This window comes from Olea europaea, chromosome 11 (genome assembly GCF_002742605.1).
Source record: "Olea europaea var. sylvestris chromosome 11, O_europaea_v1, whole genome shotgun sequence".
Classification (NCBI taxonomy): domain Eukaryota; kingdom Viridiplantae; phylum Streptophyta; class Magnoliopsida; order Lamiales; family Oleaceae; genus Olea; species Olea europaea.
In genome coordinates this window covers 11,245,729-11,268,948 of record NC_036247.1, presented here as the reverse complement: position 1 = coordinate 11,268,948, position 23,220 = coordinate 11,245,729, and the positions used below count along the sequence as shown (strand labels likewise).

Genomic DNA, 23,220 nt, shown 5'->3' with positions numbered 1-23,220 from the left:
TAAATATTTCACATTTACAGTCAAAGTGTTCATTTTGAAATTTAATACAAACTCTTCCAGCATTATTCTTTGAACAAAATTCTCTTGGCTCAATTTCTCTTTATGACGGAAAATGAAAAAATAGGATAAAAATTCAACGTTTAAAATTTTCTCTATTTAAAAACTAAAGGAATTAGTTTTGAGCATAAAATACGGTTAATTCTGATCTTAGCATTCCCTTTTATAAATTCCAGCACAGTCTTCGTTTGGTTAGAAGTCTTTAAAACAATTGGTCCTTTCTACAAATAATAGATAACAAAATCAACTTATTTTGAGTTGAAATAAGTGATAACAGAATTCTGCCGCCACCTTTTGAGAATTAAAGGTCAGTAAACAAAATTTCATCCTTAATTTTATAAACACGTGTGGAATTTTGCAGAAAGTGGTATTTGATGAAAGTAGTCACTCGAGGCAACCGACGGCCATTGTTTAGCAAACTGCCAACGGAGGACAATGGTCTATTATGATCGATTTGATAACCTCTTTTAATTTTCTATAACCTGCCCATGGTAAGATTGAAGTCTGACTTCACGACGGGCTAAACCCAATAAAGCTACCTGTACAAAGTAGGGTTACAAAGTGTATTGACAAAATTCAGACCATTAATTTTAAATGATTTAAAAATCTAATTTTGAAATAATTAGTGTGAATGTGATTTTGTCATCCAACTTTACTAACCTCATTTATAAGTGTAGCATAACTCGGCTAAACTGGGCTATCCAATCCACTTTACTCGCTCGGTACATATCTAATTTTAATGTGGTTTGTATTCATGTAAGCAAAAATGTTTGCAAAAATTGCTCTTCAAAGTAAATTAAGTGGGACACTGTCTAATTGATGTAGTAAGAACAAATAAACAATGTAAATATGTTCGTCTATATGTAGAAGCATTGGTCAAACAAAGTGAATCAACAAATTAAACTCTCTCTCATTTTTCTTGTATCGTATAAAATATATCATGGATGAAATTTAAATATTATAGTCTATTTAACAAATATTAATGTCACGTGAACTATAAATCTTTCTATTTATCTCCATTAAACTGCAATTCATTATATGCATTGAAAATGCTCTTACACATAAGTTTTGATACATTTTAAGCAAGAGTTATGTTATATGTAAAAAATTAGTTTATAAAGTTGGTTGATAAAGTAATATATGTACCAATCATTTCAACAGCAAATTTTTGAATTATTGAAAATTAATGACCTGAATTTTGACAACAGCTATTTTGTCAACCAAATCTATAAAAACACTTTGTACAAATACTTTTAAACAAATGCATAGATTTTAAGTTGGAATAACAATCTGAACATCTTTCTAGTAAGTGGAGCAACTTTAGAATGTGCAGACACCCCGCAGTTTCTTTTTGTTCAAGTATTTAGTTTGACTCTTAAAATCTTGAAGACGTGGCAATAAGGTCGGTCATGTTTCGTCAAGAATTTTCAGGACTCCGTTGAAATTAAAAATTTTATTAAAAGTTTCTCATTTATTTACATTTTAACTGCAATTTAAATTGAAATAAAAAAAAATCAAAAATCCAAACATATATGTACGAATTTGAGGCAGGACCATGTTCTTGTATATATTAGCTGGTATGCTACATTTTGGTTTACATTCTTTCACATACACGAGTGAATCCCGTGTGAATAAAATAATTAGAAAAAAGTGGACTCATTGTAACTAGGAGAAAGCTTTTGTAACAGGGAAGCTGACCACCTCCTGACAGAAGCCCTCCACAAATGGGGGTGGGGCCCACAAAAAATGGACCTCCCCTCCTATTTGTGGGGTTCAGTCAGGACGCGGTCAGCCCTCTATTCCTGTAGCAAATTCATTGTAACTATTGATCAAATTGTATGTGAATCATTGAGTAACAACGTAGCATGATTCTGTGGGTAAGGCCCCATTACGCTCAAAAGACTACAAATCGGAATGGGACAATATTTTGCCATCCTAAAATCCTGTGCTTTTCATGTATTCTGTCAAATTCATTAATGTTCATTAATGTTTCGCAACCTTATTGAATTTATTGATAACGTGGTAAATTACTTATCATTTGATTTTCCTTAAAATTGCCGCTTTCGTTTTGTTATCTGAAATTTCTAATCTAAGGCATCATGGCAGTGCTAAATGCACAAACTTCCATTGACGAGTGTGAAAATTCAAAATTGTGACTGATCACATGCTTCTTCCTTTGCCACCGGGCTTTTCACGTCGGTGTTCGCGGCCAAAAGTGGAGGGGTGGCCTTTTCACCCTTCTCAACCCCTTTTCCCGTTGAAATGCAGAAAACTCTCTCTCACATTATAATCCCATAAGAGAAAAAGAAGATCGAAGTGAAAGCCCAACATTCTCTTTTCTTCCGTTATCTTTATTAAAAGAAGGTGAATTTCGCCCAATTCTTTACATTTCTGTGTTTAAATTACAATTAAATCTGGTTGCATTAAATCATCGTCTTTTTTTATTTTTATTTATTTATTTATTTGTCAAGGAATCCCATTTTTCAAATTTCCAGGCAATGCAAACTGTACCATGGCTAGTTTGGTTTTGTGGGTTTTTCTTGATAGGTGATTCCTTATACGCCACCCAAATGCTGCTGCCCTCTTCTTTTAAAAATCAGATTAATAACCAAGCCATTTTAGAAGTGGTTTTGTTGATTCAAAATGTCCTACAATCACCATTTGGGTTGTCTAAGCTTTGATTTTGAATTAGAAACGGGAAAGAAGAAAAGATCAGGAAATTTACTGCACCAAGGCCTTATGATGGTTTTGTTGGGGAAAGACAGGTTCTTGCCATTCAATCATGGCTCAGTTTATCGGAAATGTTAATGTTCTTTTTACCCCAGGATTCTTCTGTTATCTCTTTTGCAGTTGAATTCGGTTCTCGGGTCTCTGTTGAGACTAATATTGTTTTCGGTTAAGGATTAGCAATGTTTATATTGGATTATTGATCGTTTTGTAATGCTGTTTTTGGGGAGCAATTTAGTGTTAACTAATGTAATTGAGTTACGTGTTTTGAGAATGTTTACATTTTTGACATACACAGACAATGATTAGATTAAACAATTACCGGAATCTCTAAGGTGCATAATCACTACGGAAGCTGCTAAATTCAGTTCTTTATAGCTGATTTGGAAAGTGTGTTTGTAGCTAGCTAAGCATGAATGAACCATTTTGATTTGATTTGATTTATCTGATTTCCATTCCAAAGACCTAATGTTGGACCACCTAATGAATGGAAAATGAGAGTTTACTATTGAACTTCTATGCAAGAAATAGTTCTTCGATTTGATTTATCTAATTTTGGTTCCGAAGATCTAATGCTAGGCCAGTGGCCACCTGATAAATGGATAGAACTTTGGTGTGGACAAATTTCTGATTTTCCAATTACCTTAAACAATTTTGGAATAGTATTTTCAATTTGCTATAAACTTGTTCCCTGTTTGACATTCTGTTCAGGTTTATAGGTACACCGTTTTTTCATTCGATGGTGGCAAGGTCTCTGGCATCATCACCAGATGTTTTTGTGTTGATTGATCCTGACACCATTCTTCTACCAAACTTTATTCCACTCTTGCATATGCTTACAAGCTAGACCAAGATTGGTTTCTTGGTTGTTTCATTACAAACTATTTTGCATTTTCATTTTCATTTGGACTCAAGTGGGAAACTTTGGATAATCAATGACGGTAAGCTCTGATGCTCGGACTTTTCGAAATAGTTGGAGTACCAGTGTCGGACACGACACGACATAGGTATGGGTATGAGATATGTGTCGGATCCTCCAAATTTTAACCGGACACTTCGTTGTTTTTGCTTTTCTTCTTTCTTTCTTTTTTTTTCTTTCCTTTCCTTTTCTTCTTTCCCGTTTCTAATTAGTTCTCCACTAAGTCCAAATTATAATCAAGTCCCTTATTTTCTATTTTATATAACATTTAATAATGTCTATAATTGAAAACTAAACCCCAAATTCTATTTTATTTGTCTCAACTCTTTATTCGATATCAATTTCCTTCTTTGTGAATAATTGATTTTGATTTATTTAAAATGACTTCTTGAATTAGTAAAAAAATTGAACCTTGAAAGACATATCCACGTACCCGTGTCCGAAAATTGGACTCTTTTTAACCATGTTTCCGGATCTTATATTTTAGAAAATAAAAGATCCGACACCTAGATATGTGCCGATACCGGATACCCGTACCCGAGTCCGAACATCATAGACGGTAAGCGTATTGGAATTCATAAGGTACTAAGGAATTCTGTTCGGATTCAGACTTGACGGGACTTGAGAAATTTGCCTAATATTGTGCTCTTCTGAAAGTTGCAGGAATTTCTTGCTCAGAAATCTCACTGTAAACCGCGGGGAGATAGAATGCTTACCGGCATGGAACAATCTAGATCTTCCTCTTCACTGTGGTGCTTACTGTTGACACGCTAAAAGTGCAGTCCAAATCGAATAGTCTAAAGAATAAAGCCCAACTGGACAATTCAGGATAAAGACCCAAATAGGGTTATTAATGAATGCAGTGGAAGCCCACGAACGCGGTAACACCATCGCACAAACTTGCAAGACGCCCAAGATCTGAGCGAATGAAGTGCCTTGCAGTCGCCCAGAGTTATAACCCTGTTTTCGCCCAAACCTTCAAATTGCCCAGGTCTTAGGAAACATAAGATGTTATGGTTATCTAAAAGTGCAGTTATCGAAGCAGTTATTGAGCAATCTTATCACGTTCTACAATTCAAGGAGTTCAGTTGAAGACGGTTAAACGACAAAGAGTAGTGGCAGCAGTTAGAGACGGCAGTTCCACGATAAGTTGGCCACCATGAAGAAAGTGGGCAGTTATAAAGCAATTAAGTAGTTTCTAAGCGGTTGATCACGAAGAGATCATCAAGGGAATATAAAAGGAAGAAAAGATATAGAGTAAAAGACCCCGAATCAAACACTCTCAAACAGAGAATATGTAATTTCAATTTCTTAGTTTAGACTTAAACATTTCTTTTCAGTACTCGTGTGCTTGCGCCTCTTGGAGGCATTCTGTTTAAGTTCCAATTGTAAAGTCATCGCCAATAAAACACCCATTTTTGAGATTTTGTTTCAAGAGGTTTGTTCCTTATACAATCGTCTGATCCCTTTTTAATTGTTAGCGACTACCTGCGCGAAACAATTTGACGTGCCCAGTGGGACCTTAGTGTTTGGTGTTGAAGATAAAAAAGGTGAAACAATATGCCTCAGAAATCCGATAAGGAGTCAGCAAGTCAGGGAGGAGTCCAGTCTGTGATCGAGCGATATAAGGAGCAGCATAGCTCTCCACGAACAGATGGACAAAATCAGAGCAATCATAGTCGTTACGAACCAATGAAAGAGTTGAGTCCTCGAACCATTCGTGCATTACTCAGAGAACTCACATAAGATGTTGAACAGGTAAATCTACGAAATATTCATAATATGGAAAGATTTACCCAGAATGGGAATGCACATTATGACAACATGGCCAAACAACTTAATATTTTGAACGAAATAATGAATAAGTTAGTAGGCTAAATTTGTCAGCCAGTTGTGCCTCTTGCAAACCACTTTCAAACTAGGACAATTTTGGGACATAATCTCCCAGTCCTAAGTTTAAATCAAGGGGTAGAACTACCTTTTGATCCCTCTACTTCAAACCAGGGGGTAGTGTAATACCAAATCAGAATAGTGGCATTGGTACATCTAACTTGGGGGGTAACCTAAATGTAAGAGATAATATTCTAAATAATGGGCAGAATACCCCACGTGTTAATGATGGAATAAATGTTCAGGCTAATGGCAACAATGGCCCAAATCATGGTAACTTTGTTGTCAATCAAGAACCAAATATTAGGCCTCAAGCAAATCAACCGGTCAACCAACCTGTAGGAATTCCATATGACCCCAACGTCATATTGAGGATTCAGATTATGGAAATTGTACAGGACCAGATGGCTTTTGGAGTACGTCCTGTCATTAGGTCGACTTGCACAAAGTCATATCCTGATTGGGTAGACCAAGCATATCCATGGCCTAGAGGGTATAAAGTGTCAGAATTCTCACTGTTTATCGGTTTAGGAGAGGTGTCTACTCTAGAACACATAGGGCGATTCACACTGCAAAGTGGTGACGTAACTAATTACCATAAAATGAGGCTATTCCCTAATTCATTAACAGGAGTAGCCTTCTCCTAGTTCATCAATTTGCCAGCAAACTCTGTTCAAATATGGCAGCAATTGGAGCAATTGTTCCACGCTCAGTTTTATTAGACTGAGTCTGAAGTTACTTTGACCGATTTGTCGAATCTACGTCAAATGCCAAACGAATGAGCAGAATGTTTCCTTCAAATGTTCAAGACAACAAGAAGTAAATGTTTTGTACCTTTGCCCGAAAAGGAGTTTATCAAAATCGCTCAAGGTTTTCTAAGCTTTGATTTCAAAAAGAAGTTTTAAGACAAGAAATTTCCTGATCTTTTCCAATTGAGCGCGAACGTGATTAGGTATGAACGATTAATAAGAGAAGAAGAACAAATAAAAAATTATAGCAAGGGGACTTATTATAGAGACCCAAATTTTGATGTTCATACCATTAATGACGAGTATTACGATCAAATCGAAATGTGTTTGACCGAATTAGTTAAAGAAGACACATATACTTGTCTTATAATGGCTAAGCTTAGACCGTCGGGTAAGGATGAGCTTATAAAAGATGAAAACATAAAGGCTAGAACGTTCTTGTTCGATGTAACCAAAGCTGACCTTATATTTGATAAATTATATAAAGATAAGCAGATAAAGTTGAGCAATAAGCATAAATTGCCAAGCCCTGAACAAATTAAGGGTAAAAAATATTGCAAGTGACATAATGTATGGTCACATTTGACTAACAACTGTTTGGTTTTTTGCCATGTGTTACAGGATGCCATTGAATCAGGACAAATTACGTTCGAGGATAAGAAAAAGATAGCAGTGGATGAAAATCCTTTTTCACAACCACTTGGAGTAAACATGGTGACGTCTGGTTTCAAAAACAAGTTGCCAAAATTCAAGTTGGTTATAGATGATGGAGAAGAAGACCCTGGACCACATCCCAGTGTCTTTGAACGTATTAAAAGAAAGGAGTTCAAAAAGGACGAAGACGTCCTATGTGCAAGATGCAAAAAAGAAGTGAGTGCAAATGTAGAGAAATCAGGGATATGGCAGTATCACCATCGCCCTAGTTTTTTTCCAAACGCTCAGCCTGGTAGAGGGCGGGGTACATCGTTCTATAAGGGACCGCCTTTTGAGAGACAGTTCAGGCCAGTAAATAATGGGAAAACATTCAGACCGCAACCTCGCCAACCAAATGTATAGCATTCGTTCCAATATAAGGTTGGAAGGGCGATACCTTTCAACGAGATGACTAGAACCCGACAAAGGCGTTTTCAACGGAACTATGGGCGAATGATGAGGCAACAACAGGGAATGCTGCGTCCTAAGACACCTAGACTACTCGAGGCAGCCAATCAGAATGTCCTCAAAGACAGTGAAGAGACTGGTACAGGCGAACCTATGAAAGAATTGTCAGAGACTTCTTCTGAGAGGTCGAAGTTTGAGCGAGACAGAAGGGATGGAGAAGATCCAGATCAGCCCCTTACTATTCAATTTGGTACGTTACCTCCTGTCGTGGTTAATAACTATTTACTAGCCAATGAGTTCAAGAATAAAGGGAAGGGAGAAGAAGAAAAAAAGGATAACGAAGAGGAAGCATGCACGCTGAAATATGAAGAAGGCCAAACTTCTAGAGAGGCCTACAATGGTGAAGAAGATGATGGTATGACAGACATCGAAGAGGAAATCGATCTGGAAGCAGAAAGAAGAAGAAGAGGAGTATCGTATAATACTCTGTTGAAGCAACTACATCGAGAGGGAGTTCGTGAAGTAGACTTATTGGGAGAACCATCTGAGCGTTCTTTCGATAATTACGTGCTGTACGAGACGCCCAAAAGGAAGAAGAGAGTGCCTCGCTCTGAAAAGTATGGATCACTTCCAAGAATAATGCCTCCTCCCATAGGTTGGGTAATTGAAGAAGAAGCATTAGAAAACAATAAGAAGGAAATTCAGGAGACAAAGGCTCAGTGCGATATGCTGCACGTTGACTTATCACAAAAGGGTAACTCGACAGAGAACAAGCAGGAAGTGAAAATAGATGCTGCCGAAAAGGTTATTTTTAAGCGACCAGCCATGAAATTGACCGAACACTTGAGGCCATTGTACGTTAAAACTCTAGTTAACGGCATACCTGTGGCAAAAGTGCTTGTCGATAATGGAGAAGCTATAAAAACCATTCCATCTAGGACAATGAGGAAATTCGCAAAGACAGAAGGTGATATGATCCCAACAGAAGTCATCCTGACAAATTTCAATGGAGGAGCAACTTCAGCTAAAGGGGTTATGCCATTGGACACAACTATAAGAACAACTATTAGGACCACAATCTTCTTTGTAATAGATAGTCCCACTAGTTATAATGTGTTATTAGGAAGAGATTGGATACACGAAAGCCGCTGTATACCCTCATCGCTCCATCAATGCCTAGTTTTTTGGAATGATAAGGGCGAAGCAGAGGTGGTGCAGGCCGATCATAGGCCTTTTGTCGCAGAAGCAAACTCAGTGGAAAAGTTCATGTACGAAGGAAATTATGGACCTGTCAGAGTAGTCCAAGATGGAGAAGAAACTTAAATTGTCGCGTAGAGTGAAGAGCCGTTTTCGATGGATGCACTCACTAAAATGTTCAGTCAGATGAGGCTAAACATAGTGGCCCTAGAAGAGCCAGTAATTGGCAAAAGAGTAATCAAAAAGTTTTAAATGAGTTGTAAGCAACAAAGGCAAATGGCCGATATTTAGGCCTTCAAAGTCAAATTAATGGCTTTCAATAAAAAATGCAAGGACAAGACGAAAGAAGAAGCAGTCTTGAAAGCATTGAGAGACAAATTGACAGTGTTCGAATTGGAATAAAGTATTGGCCGAGAAGTCAACAAGGTGGATTGTTTAGAAGAAGAAGTCCCTACAAGGGAATTGGACGACGAAGTGATAAGGATCGCCAAGCCTGGATACGCTCAAGCACAAGACCCCCTGATTAAAGTGAATATTGCCAGTGAAGGAGAAGATCGCCCAACGTTCATCTGTCAAATGCTCGATCAAGAGGTTAGTGATAAATTAATCGCTTTATTACAGGAGTACAAAGATTGTTTTGCTTGGGAATATGAACATATGCCTGGTTTAGATAGAGATTTGGTGGAACATAGATTACCAACCAAGCCTAATTTTAAACCACATAGGCAACTTCCTAGGCGTTTCGCTCCTAATGTATTTCCTGAAATTAAGGAAGAGATAGCGCGATTATTAAAAGCAGGCTTTATTAAAACGGCCAGATATGTTGAATGGTTGTTCAATATCGTGCCGATATTAAAAAAGAATGGTAAACTAAGGGTGTGCATAGACTTTAGGAATCTAAACATAGCCACACCTAAAGATCAATATCCAATGCCCACGGTAGATTCTTTAGTAAACTCGACTGCCGGACATATAATGTATTTCTTCATGGATGGGTATTCAGGATACAATCAAATTTATATAGTTGAGGAAGATATACACAAAACTACCTTTAGATACCCTGGGTTTCTAGGATGTTTTGAATGGGTAGTTATGCCTTTCGGCCTAAAAAATGCAGGAGCAACTTATCAAAGGGCAATGAATTTGATTTTTTATGATATGATAGGCAAGTTTGTTGAAGTGTATGTAGATGATATAGTGGTCAAATCTATTAAAGAAGAGGACCATTTTGAAAAATTAAGATGTTCATTTGAGCGAATGAAGCAATATAAACTAAAGTTGAATTCCTTGAAATGTGCATTTGGTGTTAATGTAGGGAATTTTCTTGGTTTCTTAGTACACAAAAGGGGGATTGAACTTGATAAAAATAAAGCGAATGTCATTTTAGAGGCCAAACCACCTAGCAACAAAAAAAAATTGCAAAGGTTTCTAGGCCGAGTAAACTTTTTAAGACGCTTTATTTCTAATTGTGCAGAGCGAACTAAAGCTTTTTCGCCACTTTTAAAGTTGAAAAATCAGGACGAATTCGTCTGGAAAGAAGAGTATCAAAAGGCTTTTGAAAGCCTAAAGATATATTTATCAAATCCACCAGTGTTGGTGTCACCAATCCAAGGACGGCCAATGAAAGTGTATGTATCAGCTGAAAAAGAATCAATAGCTGGAATGGTCGCGCAGTAAGACCAATTTGGTGAAGAAAGGGCGATTTACTACTTGAGTAGACAGTTAACAAAATGTGAATGTAATTATTCTGCCATTAAAAAATTATGTCTTGCACTGTATTTCACATGTACAAAATTAAGGGTTTATTTACGACCCGTAACTGTTTATTTAATTTTTAAAGTAAATTTGGTTAAGAATATGTTCTCTCGCCCTATTTTGCACCAAATGATAGGCTTTTGGACATTAGCTTTATTAGAATTTGAAATACAATACATACCCCAAAAGGCAGTCAAAAATCAGGCTTTGGCTAACGTTTTGGCCGATCATCCATGCCTTGATATGCCTGAAGAAATTGAATTAGAGATTAATTCATTCGAATTAAAATCTTGGGTTTTATATTTCGATGGATCGAAAACCTCTAAAGGTGCAGGAGCAGGAGTAGCATTGATAAATCCTTTAGGAATTTGTTACAAGTTCGCATTCACTTTGGACAGGATGTGCACCAACAATCAGGCCGAATACGAAGCTTTAATCGTGGGCCTAGAATTAATGATAGATATGGGGGTAAAGAATGTGATCGTTAGAGGCGATTCTCAATTGGTAATTCACCAATTGATTGATGATTTTAAATGCCAAAGTGATTCCATTATAAGTAAGTATGAAATCGCCCAAGAGTTGTTGGAAGAATTCGACCAAATAGAGTTTCAATGTGTTAATGAGATATATAATGACGTAGCAAACGAATTGGCCCAGATGGCCTCAGGGTACTCAAAGGTTTTAAATTGGAAGTCTACTTATGAGTATGAAACAATATTGCCCATGGTCCAAAGAAGGGCGAGAAGGATTGAAATTCATTGCATATAAGATGGAGATGCAATAGATTGGAGGGCAGAGATTAAAAAGTTCCTTAAAGAACCTAATATAGGAAATAGTAAAAAAAAATGAAGTTGCGTTTGCTAAACTATACACTGATAGATGAAGAGTTGTTTAAGAAACGCTCTGATGGTAAATTGCTAAAATGTGTAAGTTTGCAAGAAGCCAGGACGATCATGGTTGAAGTGTACGAAGGGATATGTGGATCTCATCAAGCTGGCCAAAGGATGAGATAGTTAATTATTAGGAATGTATATTTTTGGCCAAAGATGGGATAATCATGCGTTCAGTATGCAAAGAGTTGTCTAGCATGCCAAAAGTATGATCCAATACAAAGGGCACCAGCACGAGAGATGACACCTATTATCAAACCTTGACCGTTTAAGGGTTGGGCGATAGACCTGATAGGGAAGATTTATCCCCCATCATCCAAGCAACATACCTTTGTTATAGTTGCAACTGATTATTTCATTAAATGGGTAGAAGCGATACCTTTAAAGGAGATCACCCAAAAGAATGTCATAGAATTTATCCGTGATCATATTATTTATAGATTTGGAATTTCACAAACTTTGATGGTAGATCACGGAACATCTTTAAATGGGGATCAAGTGAATAAATTCTTGAGCGGGTTTGGAGTTAAATTAGTGAACTCCACACCATATTACGCTCAATCCAACGGACAAGCAGAATCTTCTAATAAGATTCTAAAAAATATCATAAGGAAAGTGATAGATGAAAATGTCAGAAATTTGCACGAATGTCTAAACAAGGCCTTATGGGCTTCTAGGACGTCGCCTCGGTCAAATATCAAAATTACTCCTTTCCAACTTACTTATGGACAGGAGGCCATCTTGCCTATGGAAATCAACGTGCAATCGATCAGAGTGTGTTTGCAACATAAGTTAAGTGGTGATGAGTATACCAAATCATTAGTTCAAAACTTATTGGAGTTGGACGAATTAAAGTTGGACGTCCTAGATAGATTGCAAGTTCAAAAACGAAAAATGGCTAGATTTTATAATAAAAAAGTTATAGCCAAGTTGTTCAGCCTGGGCGAATTGGTTTGGAAAACAATACTCCATTTGGATAGCAAAAATCCAAAGTATGGTAAGTGGTCGCCCAATTGGGAGGACCGTATAAAGTAAATAATGTGTTGTCTAATGGAGCCTATTATTTGAAAGATTTAGATGGCACCAAGCACATGAGGTTCATTAATGGCAAATATTTAAAAAAATATGTTCCTTCCTTATGGGAAAGTGAACAAATAAAAGCGTAATCAAATTGCGTTGAACGATCGTAGATAAAAAAGGGCCAGAGCAAAATACGTTCAAATAAATTCCTTTATTATCAAACATTCATTACAAAGTTGCAAAATACAAAATACTAAATGCTCTATAAGCTACAATTAAGAGCGAACAAATCTCCCGATCAATCACCGAGTAAGAGGGTGAACTGGCCTTAATTGCCATCCTAATCGCACTGCTGCAAAGGCAAGCAGAGAGACCGAGAAGCACTCCCAGCAAGCAGAAAGGAAGAAGAAGCACCCTCACATCGCCTTCCTAAATGCATTGCTGCAATAACGGCAAGGAGGCTGAGAAGCACTCTCAGCAAATAAGGTGGCTTGCAGGCATCCTTAAAAATTGTCTTCCATCATCGAACTCTTTGTAAGGAATATGGAGACGATGGGAAGAATTTTGTTGGCCAAAAAATATTTCCTATATCTCCCATACCAAAGGTGACATCAAAAAGATGGCAAAATGGGCGGATCAAATGATCTATTTTCATGGAAAACAAAGGTTTTGGATCGATTGTCAAAATATCAAACAATTGCAGCAAATTGGTTTTGAAGAATGGAATGGAAATGAAAATGACAAGTGTGGAATATAAGTGCATTTATAGGGGCGTGAAGGTGAAGAGACAGAATATGAACAGCTACATTCGTGCCTAGTAACGGGAATCAAATGGCCCGAAGTCTTGGAAAAAAAGACAGAAATACCAAGAGAAAATGTGCGTGAATCTTAGCATAAAGCAGTTAAATGCTTGGGGGTTGACGATTAAAGACAACGTCAATAAATACACAAGAAGACAAATTAATCGTTCATTAATGATAATGGCTGCTGGTACGTTTAGAATTACCAATGGACATCAGTACGAGGTTACAATGGAAAAGTTAATACGAAGTTACAATGGAGATGTTGAGGCTAGCCGTTTGCGGATTGGGGCACTCTTAGCTGCAGTGGGCTTAACAGGAAGAGAAGTAGATGGACGAATAGACTGTTTAGTTCGAACAGGGGAGGAAGGACTCCTAATGGACACAGGGGTGACCAAAATAGGAGAAGTGAAAGAAATGTTTGGCTGATCCAGTGAATGGAAAGCACGATTGGCATCAGTTGTAAACAATTTGCATTTCACTGATGACCAGAATTGTTCAAAAAGGGGATGGATGACATAGCTAAGATTGAAGAGGGCTAATGAAAAGTTACTCGTCAAAAGAATATTGCGAGCATCTATAACTTTTGCCTCTGTCTTATTAATGGTGTGGAAGTGATCTATCAAATTTCTTGAATAACAAGGGAGAGCAGGCCAAGTTTGGCCAAAACTAAGTTGACGAGCAAAAAATTGGGGAGCATATATTTCAACCCCAGCTTTGGCATTAGTTCCAGTCAAAATATCATGGAACAACTCCCTCCCGGTTAAAAATTGAACCCAAAAGATCAGAGAGGTGCTCCCGTTGTCCAGGGTGGATGGGGGTTGCACATAATCTGAAATTAAAAAGGGAGGAAAAGGAAAAAAAGAAGGAATTGAATTCAAAGTATAAAAGAATGAAAAGATATCCCTTCTGGACATATTTACAGAGCTCAGTGGGTCAATAGCTAGCCCATAGCAGCTAGCAGAATAAAGGAAAAAGGATAGAGCACCAAGTGATGGAAAATAGACTCTCAACCACATTTGAGTGAACCAAAGAGGCCCACTACCAGTGGGAGATGCACCATTCTTCAATTGGAATTGGAGAGAAGCCATGACTCTATAGAGGGCAGCCAAAAAGAAAGAATACAAATTCAGAGGCCCACCACGCGCTAATTCGTACGCTATGGGTAAATAGCTCATAGAAGGCTTCATGCTTGGCACACACAGAATATATTTACAAAGCTAAATCTGAAAAAAGGCCACACGCTCAGCATGGGAAGGCTCAGTGCTCGAGTGATTATAACAGCTTTGCAGGCTTGAATATGACTCGTTAAGTTTTCTGTCAAATTTTGGGGCGACACCAGAAATCAAAATACTAGGGAAAATGGTATCGCCCAAAGGTGGCAGATTTACTAAGGCCCCAACATCCTTTAAAGTAATGGACATGGGACCAAGAGGGAAAACAAAAGTATTATACTCAGAGGACCAAAAACTTAAAGTAATAGGGAAAAACGCTGGATCAAAAATAGGGGGTTGAAGAGAGATTTCTAATAAATCAGAAATCCTAGCACTATCAAAAATTGCATTGGTAGGACCATGGCCCACAAGGCGAGCATGCCATCTACGGAAAACAACATCAGATTTAGGCCAAATGTGAATACCTCTTTTGCGAAGCAACCTCTGCGGCAAAGAGTTTAGAAACGGAGGGCTTTGAGTACAAGGGAACAGCTGGCGCACCGCCACTTGTTCGACGGCCTCGGCATTGTTGAATGAGGACCTAGATAGAACTCATTGAGTTCGGCATTGGTTGGTGCAAGGAAGTTCAGAGTTATATATGGCCAAGTGAGGATTTTCTGGAAGTCTTCGAAACTGAAAGAGTCACCAGATTGGGATTGTGAAGTAGCCATTAGGAACGAAATAAAGTTTTGTTGAAATTTGCTTAAGAAACGTAGTAGAGAAGCAAGAAGATGAACAGTAATATTGCGAGAGAGAAGCGCGAAACAATGAGGCGTGATTTAGTAGTGCGATGAAATGGCGTGTATTTGGGGGTTATAAGGGTTTGCAACGTCGCGCCTTTTCAGGCTATGGAAGGAAATAATAATTGAAATTCTTGAGAATTTCAAATGTTGCTGAGAAGTACAAAATGAATATGGCAAAAAATTAATAATTGGTATTAATTCTGTCATATTGGGGGGTAATTGTTGACACGCTAAAAGTGCAGTTCAAATCGAATAGCCCAAAGAATAAAGCCCAACTGAGCAATTCAGGATAAAAACCCAAATAGGGTTATTAATGAATGCAGTGGAAGCCCACGAACGCGGTAACACCATCGCCCAAACTTGTAAGATGCCCAAGATCTGAGCGAATGAAGTGCCTTGCAGTCGCACAGAGTTATGACCCTGTTCTCGTCCAAACCTTTGAATCGCCCAGGATCTTAGCAAACATAAGATGTTATGGTTATCCAAAAGTGCAGTTATCGAAACAGTTATTGAGCAATCTTATCACGTTTCACAATTCAAGGAGTTCAGTTGAAGACGGTTGAACGACAAAGAGTAGTGGCAGTAGTTAGAGACAGTAGTTCCACGAGAAGTTGGCCACCATGAAGAAAGTGGGCAGTTATAAAGCAATTAAGTAGTTTCTAAGCGGTTGATCACGAAGAGATCATCAAGGGAATATAAAAGGAAGAAAAGACATAGAGTAAAAGACCCCGAATCAAACACTCTCAAACAGAGAATATGTAATTTCAATTTCTTAGTTTAGATTTAAATATTTCTTTTTAGTACTCGTGTGCTTGTGCCCATTAGAGGCATTCTGTTTAAATTCTAATTGTAAAGTCATCGCCAATAAAACACCCCTTTTTGAGACTTTGTTTCAAGAGGTTTGTTCCTTACACAATCGTCTGATCCCTTTTTAATTGTTAACGACTACCCGCGCGAAACACTTACATCTGTTTGTGTATGGAAAGGGACTCCACAGCCATTGGATACAGAAGCCCTGTCCTTCGACTTTAGGCTTGTGCTTGATGCAAGTTGGACCATTTCGAATTTCCACCTGAATGATCTTGACCAACATCAGCCGATTGAAGGTTTCAATATTTCTGATTTTGAAAAGAGAAGCTGGAAATTTCTGGGCAATTCCCATCTTGGAAGGCTTTACGGGTTGATTTCATAATTTTCATTGCATGAAGCTAATTATTCTAATCTGTTCAGATTTCTCGAGTGTTGCGGGAACTATCTTTTTGTAAAATACAATGAAAATACAGCTTATCCATTGGGATACAAGAGATCACCGAGCTTAAGGAAAAATGGCATCTCTTTGTCATCCTTAGATGAGGAAATTCTGGAATGTGTTGATGTTGTAAAATCACCTGACGGGATAAAAGGATGCTCTGTAATAGACCAGTTGAAGTTGTTAACATCAATTTAGCTTCCACTTTCCTTAGAATCTCTACTGTCAATGCGTGCTAATCAGAATAAGACCATTGTACTAGCTGTTGCTGGATACAGTTACAAGGATATGCTAATGAGCTGGGTGTGCAGGCTATGCCATCTCCACAGCTTCAAAATTTTTTGATCTGTGCGCTTGACCATGAAATTTATAGTTTTTGTAGGTAACTTGCATTTCACAATTTAACTTTTATGTATTTATAGATTGCAGCTTAAGCTTATTAACACCAAATACTGTAATCTATTTTGAGATGCACATACATCGAAGACATTAGCATATGTTCGGTAGGGGGTAAAATAGTTAGGATTCAACATTATATAAACAAGATTTTCACTTCATTTTCTTTCTTGATCTATCCAGTGCTATGCAATCCTTCCTACCAAGCATGCACTTAACATTTTCGAAGAGCGTCATGGTTTCACGTACACATTTATATTAATTCTTTTCTAATACAATATGTGATGCTAGGGTCTTCCTGTTTTCAAGTATGCAAATCCTCCAACAAACGTCAGCTTCAATAACTGCCATTTTGGAATGATTTACTTTCAGAAATTAACTAAACTCAAGTCTAGAGTGGCTCTGCAGCTATTAAAGCTTGGATACAATGCGCTCTGTAGTGATTTGATGTGTATTGGTTTAAGGATCCATTATCCTTTCTTAGTTCTTTTGGTTCAGCAGTTCTTTTAGCACAATCAGATGAATACAACATAACCGGTACTCTTTCCAAGAATCTAAGTTCAGTGAACTATTTTTATAATAATGGTAATATAGCTAAAGAAAAGAAAATGAAAAGGATTGAAAATTGACAGATTTTGCTAATAGTACTTTCTGCATGGATGCAATTATGTCATGTTAATCAGTTTTCCTCATCAAAATGCTTTTATAAATAGTATGCTGATCTTTATTTCTTATCTGTTCAATCTTTTGATCTCGTGCCCACAGGACAGATAAACTTACCTTGGTGACTTTATTCTGGCTTCTACTATATTCACCGGCTTATATTATGCTCATCGGATGGTATAACCATTGCAGCATTGGAGAAAGTAGGGAAGCATGAAGTTAATTCCAATCTCTCGGAACAGCTGAGCTTTTGTGACACATTATTTGTGGGGAAGGTGGGTCTTGCCATATAGGCAATAGCATATGCTTGAAGCCTGAAACAAATTTGAAAGTATATTTCTTGAATAGATACCTGTTTCCAAATGTTGCATGCCAAGGTCTGTGGGAGGAAATAAACATAAAAGAAGCCTGTACGAACAAGGGATGTTATATTTTCCATAACAACAGGATTAGTGGAAGGAAGAGTTATCAGGGCTATGGGAGTACGATATTGGCTCAAGAATATCAGCCTATTTGGGAGTGATTTTTTGGCCCAAAAAATTGATTTTGTGACTGTTATTTTAATATTCCAACCGTCATATTTGACTTCTTCTCTTACAAGTGGACCCTACTTTTTTCCTAACGGTCTAAAAAATCAATTCTCAAAATCACTCCCAAACAGGCTCTATGTCTACAAAGCTGACCTAGAACTAGTTCACAAGTTTTTTTTGAAAGAGAGATGATTTTCTATATTTGATCATGGGTAGCTTTGTCTTTCATATTATGGAGGAGAAATCGAAGAATCAATTTTTGTCAGATATGCTTCTATCTACAAAACTTTGGATTTATCAATGGTTACATTTGAGATGGGGCCAAAAAAGCTGGCCAAGAAAAAAGCAAAATTTAGTTAGTTTTATATTCTTCATCCACACCGGTTCACAATTTTTTCTTGGTTGGACCATTATACTTACAACTGTAATGGGATATTCTGGTTGCCGGCAATGCTGAAGAGATGTGTTCCTGTTTTAGGTCTCATTCGGTGTTAGACAGTGAATCCTGGAGAAAGGAAGAGTCGAAAGAGGAAACAGTCTCATTCAGCTCTCATATAAAAAATACTTCTGTAAGGATAGTTCATGCTGGTGGGAGAATTGAGCTCTATCAAAATGCAATTCCTGCATCTGAATTGATTAGGAGATATCCTGGGATGTGTATAGCGCGGCCTGGTATCTTCAAGCGCCCCCATGAATCTGTTTTATATGCTGATGACATATTATTGCCGGGCAACAAATATATTATCATCCGATCTACTACAGTAGAGAAATTGAAACGCAGACACTCACGGGAAGGGAATGTAAATCAACAAGCTGGTAGTGATGAGCCTATCTTAGATTTTAAAGAAATTAAAGATGTTGGGGATAATTTTTCAGAAGAATCCTTTCGTTCTGCTAGAGACTTCTATATCTCTAAAGACAGTTGGTCAAACCATTTTCTGAAGAAACACGTGAAAGAGAAGAAGCCATTTGTACCCCCAATACAGAGGCCAAGAATGTGGAAGGAATCCAGTTGGGAGCCGAATCTAACTTCAATACAGGAGCTATCTCCATGAGTATCCCTGTTTCAGATTCTAGATGTACTTATACTACTACCATTCTCTGGTATGTAGATTTCTCCGTGCTCTTAAAAAGTTGGTCACTAGATCTTTGAGAAAGTGATCGTCAAGATCATTTTACACTCTTGTTATGTTCTTTGTATAGCCTTCAAAAGTCGATTAAAAGATCCTTGAAAGAGTTGCCTATGTTCTATTGACTGGTATATCTATTTGCTAAATTTCTTTCTAAACTGCAGATATTTTCATAACAATTATCTGCTCAAAAACATGAATTCTAGATCAATCACATGATCCTATCATCTTATGTTGGAATAAGTGAAGGCAAGAGGGATGTAAGAAAAGAATTGTATTCTGGATCTTGACTTTCTAGTCATACTATGTTCCTTTCGGGATCTTTCTGTTCTTCATCTCAATGCCTGAAAATTTATCGAGCCTTATTCATGTACTTTTGGCAGTCATTGGCATGGATTGAGTGCTGCTCTGTTTCCTATCTGTAACTTTCAAGATTTTCCAATTAAATTATGAATGAAATGGTGATAATTGTATCTCAGCAAAAAAGGGGGGTGGGGGATGCTGATAAGAAATATGGTGTACTATTAAGTTGAAGCAGATAAATGAGTGTTTGGCATCCTTGTTTCCAGTCCAATGATCTACTTGCAATTTAAGACAATGCTGGGATTTTGATGTAATAAAAAACGAAGAAGTCTGAAGTAACGAGATTCACCAAAAAAAATGTGACAAATAAGTCACCGTCATTGAAAAAACATAGCCAATCTAATCAAAAAAGAAGTTTGGATATGATCTTCTAGTGTACACTAACAGAATATTTTGTTCGTGTGGAATGGATAGCACTCAATAGTATTAAGAAAGAACAATAAGTTAAAAAATCCTGCTCATTTTAATGTCTAGTCTTATCCAATACTGCAAAACAAATCTGCACTCAGAGAATGAATGATAAAAGCTTAGTCAAGATCCATGTGTAAATAACAGCAAACATGGCACCAGCTGGAATTGTCACAACCCAAGAAGTGACAATCTCCCTCACTGTTTCTGCTCTTACACTGTTAAGTCCTCTAGCAAACCCAACCCCCATCACAGCTCCGACCAGAGTATGGGTGGCTGAGATGGGGAGTCCTAGCTTCGATGCAACCAGCACAACAGACGCAGCTGCAAACTCTGCTGCAAATCCTCTGGTTGGTGTCAACTCTGTTATCTTCTTCCCAATTGTTGCTATAACTCTATATCCCCACATTGCTAGCCCTGCAACAATCCCAAAACCGCCCCATGCTAGAACATCATTAGGAATAACAATCTCACTTCCACTCAATCCACCTTGAAGAATAGATAAAGCTGCAGCTAAAGGGCCTATTGCATTGGAGACATCATTTCCTCCATGAGCAAATGACATAAAACATGCAGACAGGACTTGCATGTCGCCGAAAACTCCATAAACTATTTCTAGCTGGTCGCCTTTAGGGCCAGCTATATCTGAAAGGAATCCAATATTTTTACTGGAACTAGTCTCCTCCTTTGCCCCCAATTCACATGTATTGGATTTATCGAGTAGGTGACCGACTTGCTTCCGTATAATTCTATAGACTATAATTGCACCAACTGTGCCGCATGCTAAAGCCTGGGCAACAGCCACAGGAAATGTCTTGCTTAGTGGGAAGGCTGCGAAAGAAATTCCCGTGACGCCAAGAAAAACTGCGATTGGTGCAGCTGCAGCAGCTGCTCGTCCCGGGTTAGGAGCACTGTAAACAAACTGAAAATAGTGAAGATGGTTAGACTTTTGGAATACAGTACCGATGCAATTGAACTTTCAAGGATTTAAAAGACTGTTAATCACTTCATTTATAGTGTTGTTCCATTTTGATCACTGAACTTTCTCGTATTCCAGATTAGTTACTAAAATTTCATATTCCGTTCAATTTATGCATTCTGTCTACCTTCGACTACTAAATTATCAAAAATGCTAACATTATAGTGGCTAGGATAGCAAAGGTAATTGGGGGAGGGAGGCTCCAGGGAGTTGGCGTAGAAGATTTTCTATTTTCATTTTTGTATTTATATTTCTTTCTTTCTTTATTTATTTTTTTTTTTTCACTTTTAAAAAAGATATCTCAATAGCACTAATCTGAAAAGATGTGCATTTGTCAAGTTGGACGATAAGAACAATGAACTAGCCATGCTATATTTTGCTTTAGCCACGTTCACATTTTCAATGATTTTAGCACATGGAGGTAGACAGTGTCTAAACTGAAATAGAAATGAGAGCTCTGTGACTACAATGGAAAAAGAAGATGTTCAATAATTTTGCCATGGTTTTCTTCCCAACTGTTATTGAGTGTTTTACTGAAGGATTTAGGGATTAAGGCTTCAGCCTTAGTTTTGTAGTTTTTCGATAAGAACGTACCCTGCGAATGCACTTATAGACTAGAAATGACATCATTGCTCCCATTACAGGTGAGATGACCCATGATGAAGTTACCCTTGCCAATGAACTCCAGAAAACAGCACCAGTTCCCCCATAAACAAGACCAAATCCTACCATTGATCCCACAATACAATGTGTTGTCGAGACTGGCCAACCATAGTACGAAGCAACCTGTGTAGAAAAAGAGGAGTCGAGATAAAGGAAGTCAGCCGGTCTGATATAGATAAAGAAGCTTATGTTATCAGGCTATAGAATCCTAGTATTTGCCTCAGGGAATCTAAAAGGAAAGAGTGTCTGGTTAACATTTTTACAAAGTAGAGTTTCAGAATATTTTACAATGTTTCATGAAGATTATTGTTTTAGATCTTTATTGTCCTTTATGAATTGAGAATTCCGTCGGTTGAAACTGAAATTGAGACATTGCAAACAGTAACATAACAATGTTTATAGTTCTGAACAAGGACTAACGTGCTGAAGAAAGCAACGCAGAGCTCGGGAAATATAATAAAAAACCATTGCATTATAAAAAAAACATTTCATTAGCAGAAATAAAGAAATTATTCTTGTTCAACTTCTTTCTCAGGTGTTTATCTTCTCTTCTTCGAAAATTTTAAGTCCTTGTGAATTACGATGAGAATTGGTATTGTTATGAAAAAGTATTTGATCTGTGTGGAGCATAATCGTAATATACACTTTTTCCTTAACAAGGATCAACTACACATTCCTCCAGTATATAAATTTTTTTTTTTATAGGGAGCCATTTTCTTAAAAAAATTGGAGCTTCGAGTGTTGAGGGTGGACTACTATATATCTTTATGTACGTTTCTCGTTTCTCTATTGTCTTTTCATTATTGCTCCCGAGACTAGGAAAGTAGGAATTAAAATTTTTGTATACTCGGGAAACAGAGTAATCTGAAGTGCACCTGTAACCAAGTACCAGCGGCAGCCAAGGAAGATAGCAGTCCAGCAAAAAGCAAAGTATCCTTCCCTTGAAATACATTGGCAACAAGAATTCCCTTCTGCATTGTACTGGTAACATGACTACCCATAAGCAACGCCCCAGAGAATTCCAAAACTGCCGCCGTCAACACCGCCTGCCGAAGAGTCAAAGCACCTGACCCGACTGAAGTTCCCATTGCATTAGCCACATCATTGGCTCCAATATTCCAGGCCATGTAGAATCCGAACAAAAGTGTACCATATGACAAAGCTTTTGTCTTTAAATCCAATCCCATACCCAAAGATTTCATAAAAAATGGGAAACAGAAAGCAGCAACTGCAATGCATACTGATATTGCAGAAGCTGTTCTTGAAGATATGTGAAAAGCCTGTGCCATTCCAGGCAATTCATTTTCAGACTTTTCGTCATCAGGTCGAGCAATATCTTCCACTCCTTCCCCTTCTGCTTCTGCAAAGGGTGATATTGCAGCAGAAGGGTGCACAAAACCATGACTTCCTAATCTTACAAGTGAAAGAGGCTTCACTTTTCTGAGTGGGATTTCATTATGAAGTAGTACACATAATCTTCGTCTTGGGAGATAGAGATGAGAATTCTGAACTAATAAAGCTTCTGGGGTGGTGCTGTTTCTTGAGGAAGATAAACAGAAAGAGGAAGACATGACTTAATAGAAAGAGAGAAAGTGTAGAAGAGGATATGCTGGGAATGTTTAAGATAGATTCTTGGCCATGGAATGTAGAAGAGGAAGAGAGGAGTAGGTGGTGAGTTGGGAGGAGAGGGGGGATTTTCTTGATTTTAGTGTTTTTTGGGTTTTGGTATAAAAGTGAAGGTGGGTGTGGATTTGGCAGCTTGCTTTGGTTGATTGGA

At 37.7% G+C, this 23,220-nt stretch overlaps 2 protein-coding genes across 5 annotated transcripts; one reads left to right on the top strand and one right to left on the bottom strand.

Moving 5' to 3' along the window:
• Nucleotides 1-1,798: 1,798 nt before the first annotated feature.
• Nucleotides 1,799-19,365, top strand: LOC111403382. Of its 4 annotated transcripts, none has more exons than XR_002704447.1 (3): nucleotides 1,799-2,421; nucleotides 17,473-17,645; nucleotides 18,379-19,365. XR_002704447.1 is itself a non-coding variant. In XM_023031872.1 (3 exons), exon 3 carries the CDS (start codon nucleotides 18,362-18,364, stop codon nucleotides 18,953-18,955), a length of 594 nt encoding a protein of 197 aa, XP_022887640.1. In that variant the 5' UTR covers nucleotides 1,877-2,421; nucleotides 3,496-3,725; nucleotides 17,473-18,361; the 3' UTR covers nucleotides 18,956-19,365. The 4 variants fall into 4 exon arrangements, 3 of the variants coding, with proteins under 3 accessions (XP_022887639.1, XP_022887640.1, XP_022887641.1); XM_023031872.1 differs by adding an exon at nucleotides 3,496-3,725 and having other exon boundaries at nucleotides 1,877-2,421; nucleotides 17,473-19,365; XM_023031871.1 differs by having other exon boundaries at nucleotides 17,473-19,365.
• A 368-nt stretch (nucleotides 19,366-19,733) lies between these two features.
• Nucleotides 19,734-23,014, bottom strand: LOC111403381 (inorganic phosphate transporter 2-1, chloroplastic-like). The gene is made up of 3 exons (XM_023031870.1): nucleotides 22,319-23,014; nucleotides 21,375-21,566; nucleotides 19,734-20,723 (listed from the first exon to the last, which is right to left on the bottom strand). The coding sequence occupies exons 1-3, from the start codon at nucleotides 23,012-23,014 to the stop codon at nucleotides 19,899-19,901; spliced, it is 1,713 nt and encodes a 570-aa protein (XP_022887638.1). The 3' UTR covers nucleotides 19,734-19,898.
• Between the last annotated feature and the right edge of the window lie 206 nt (nucleotides 23,015-23,220).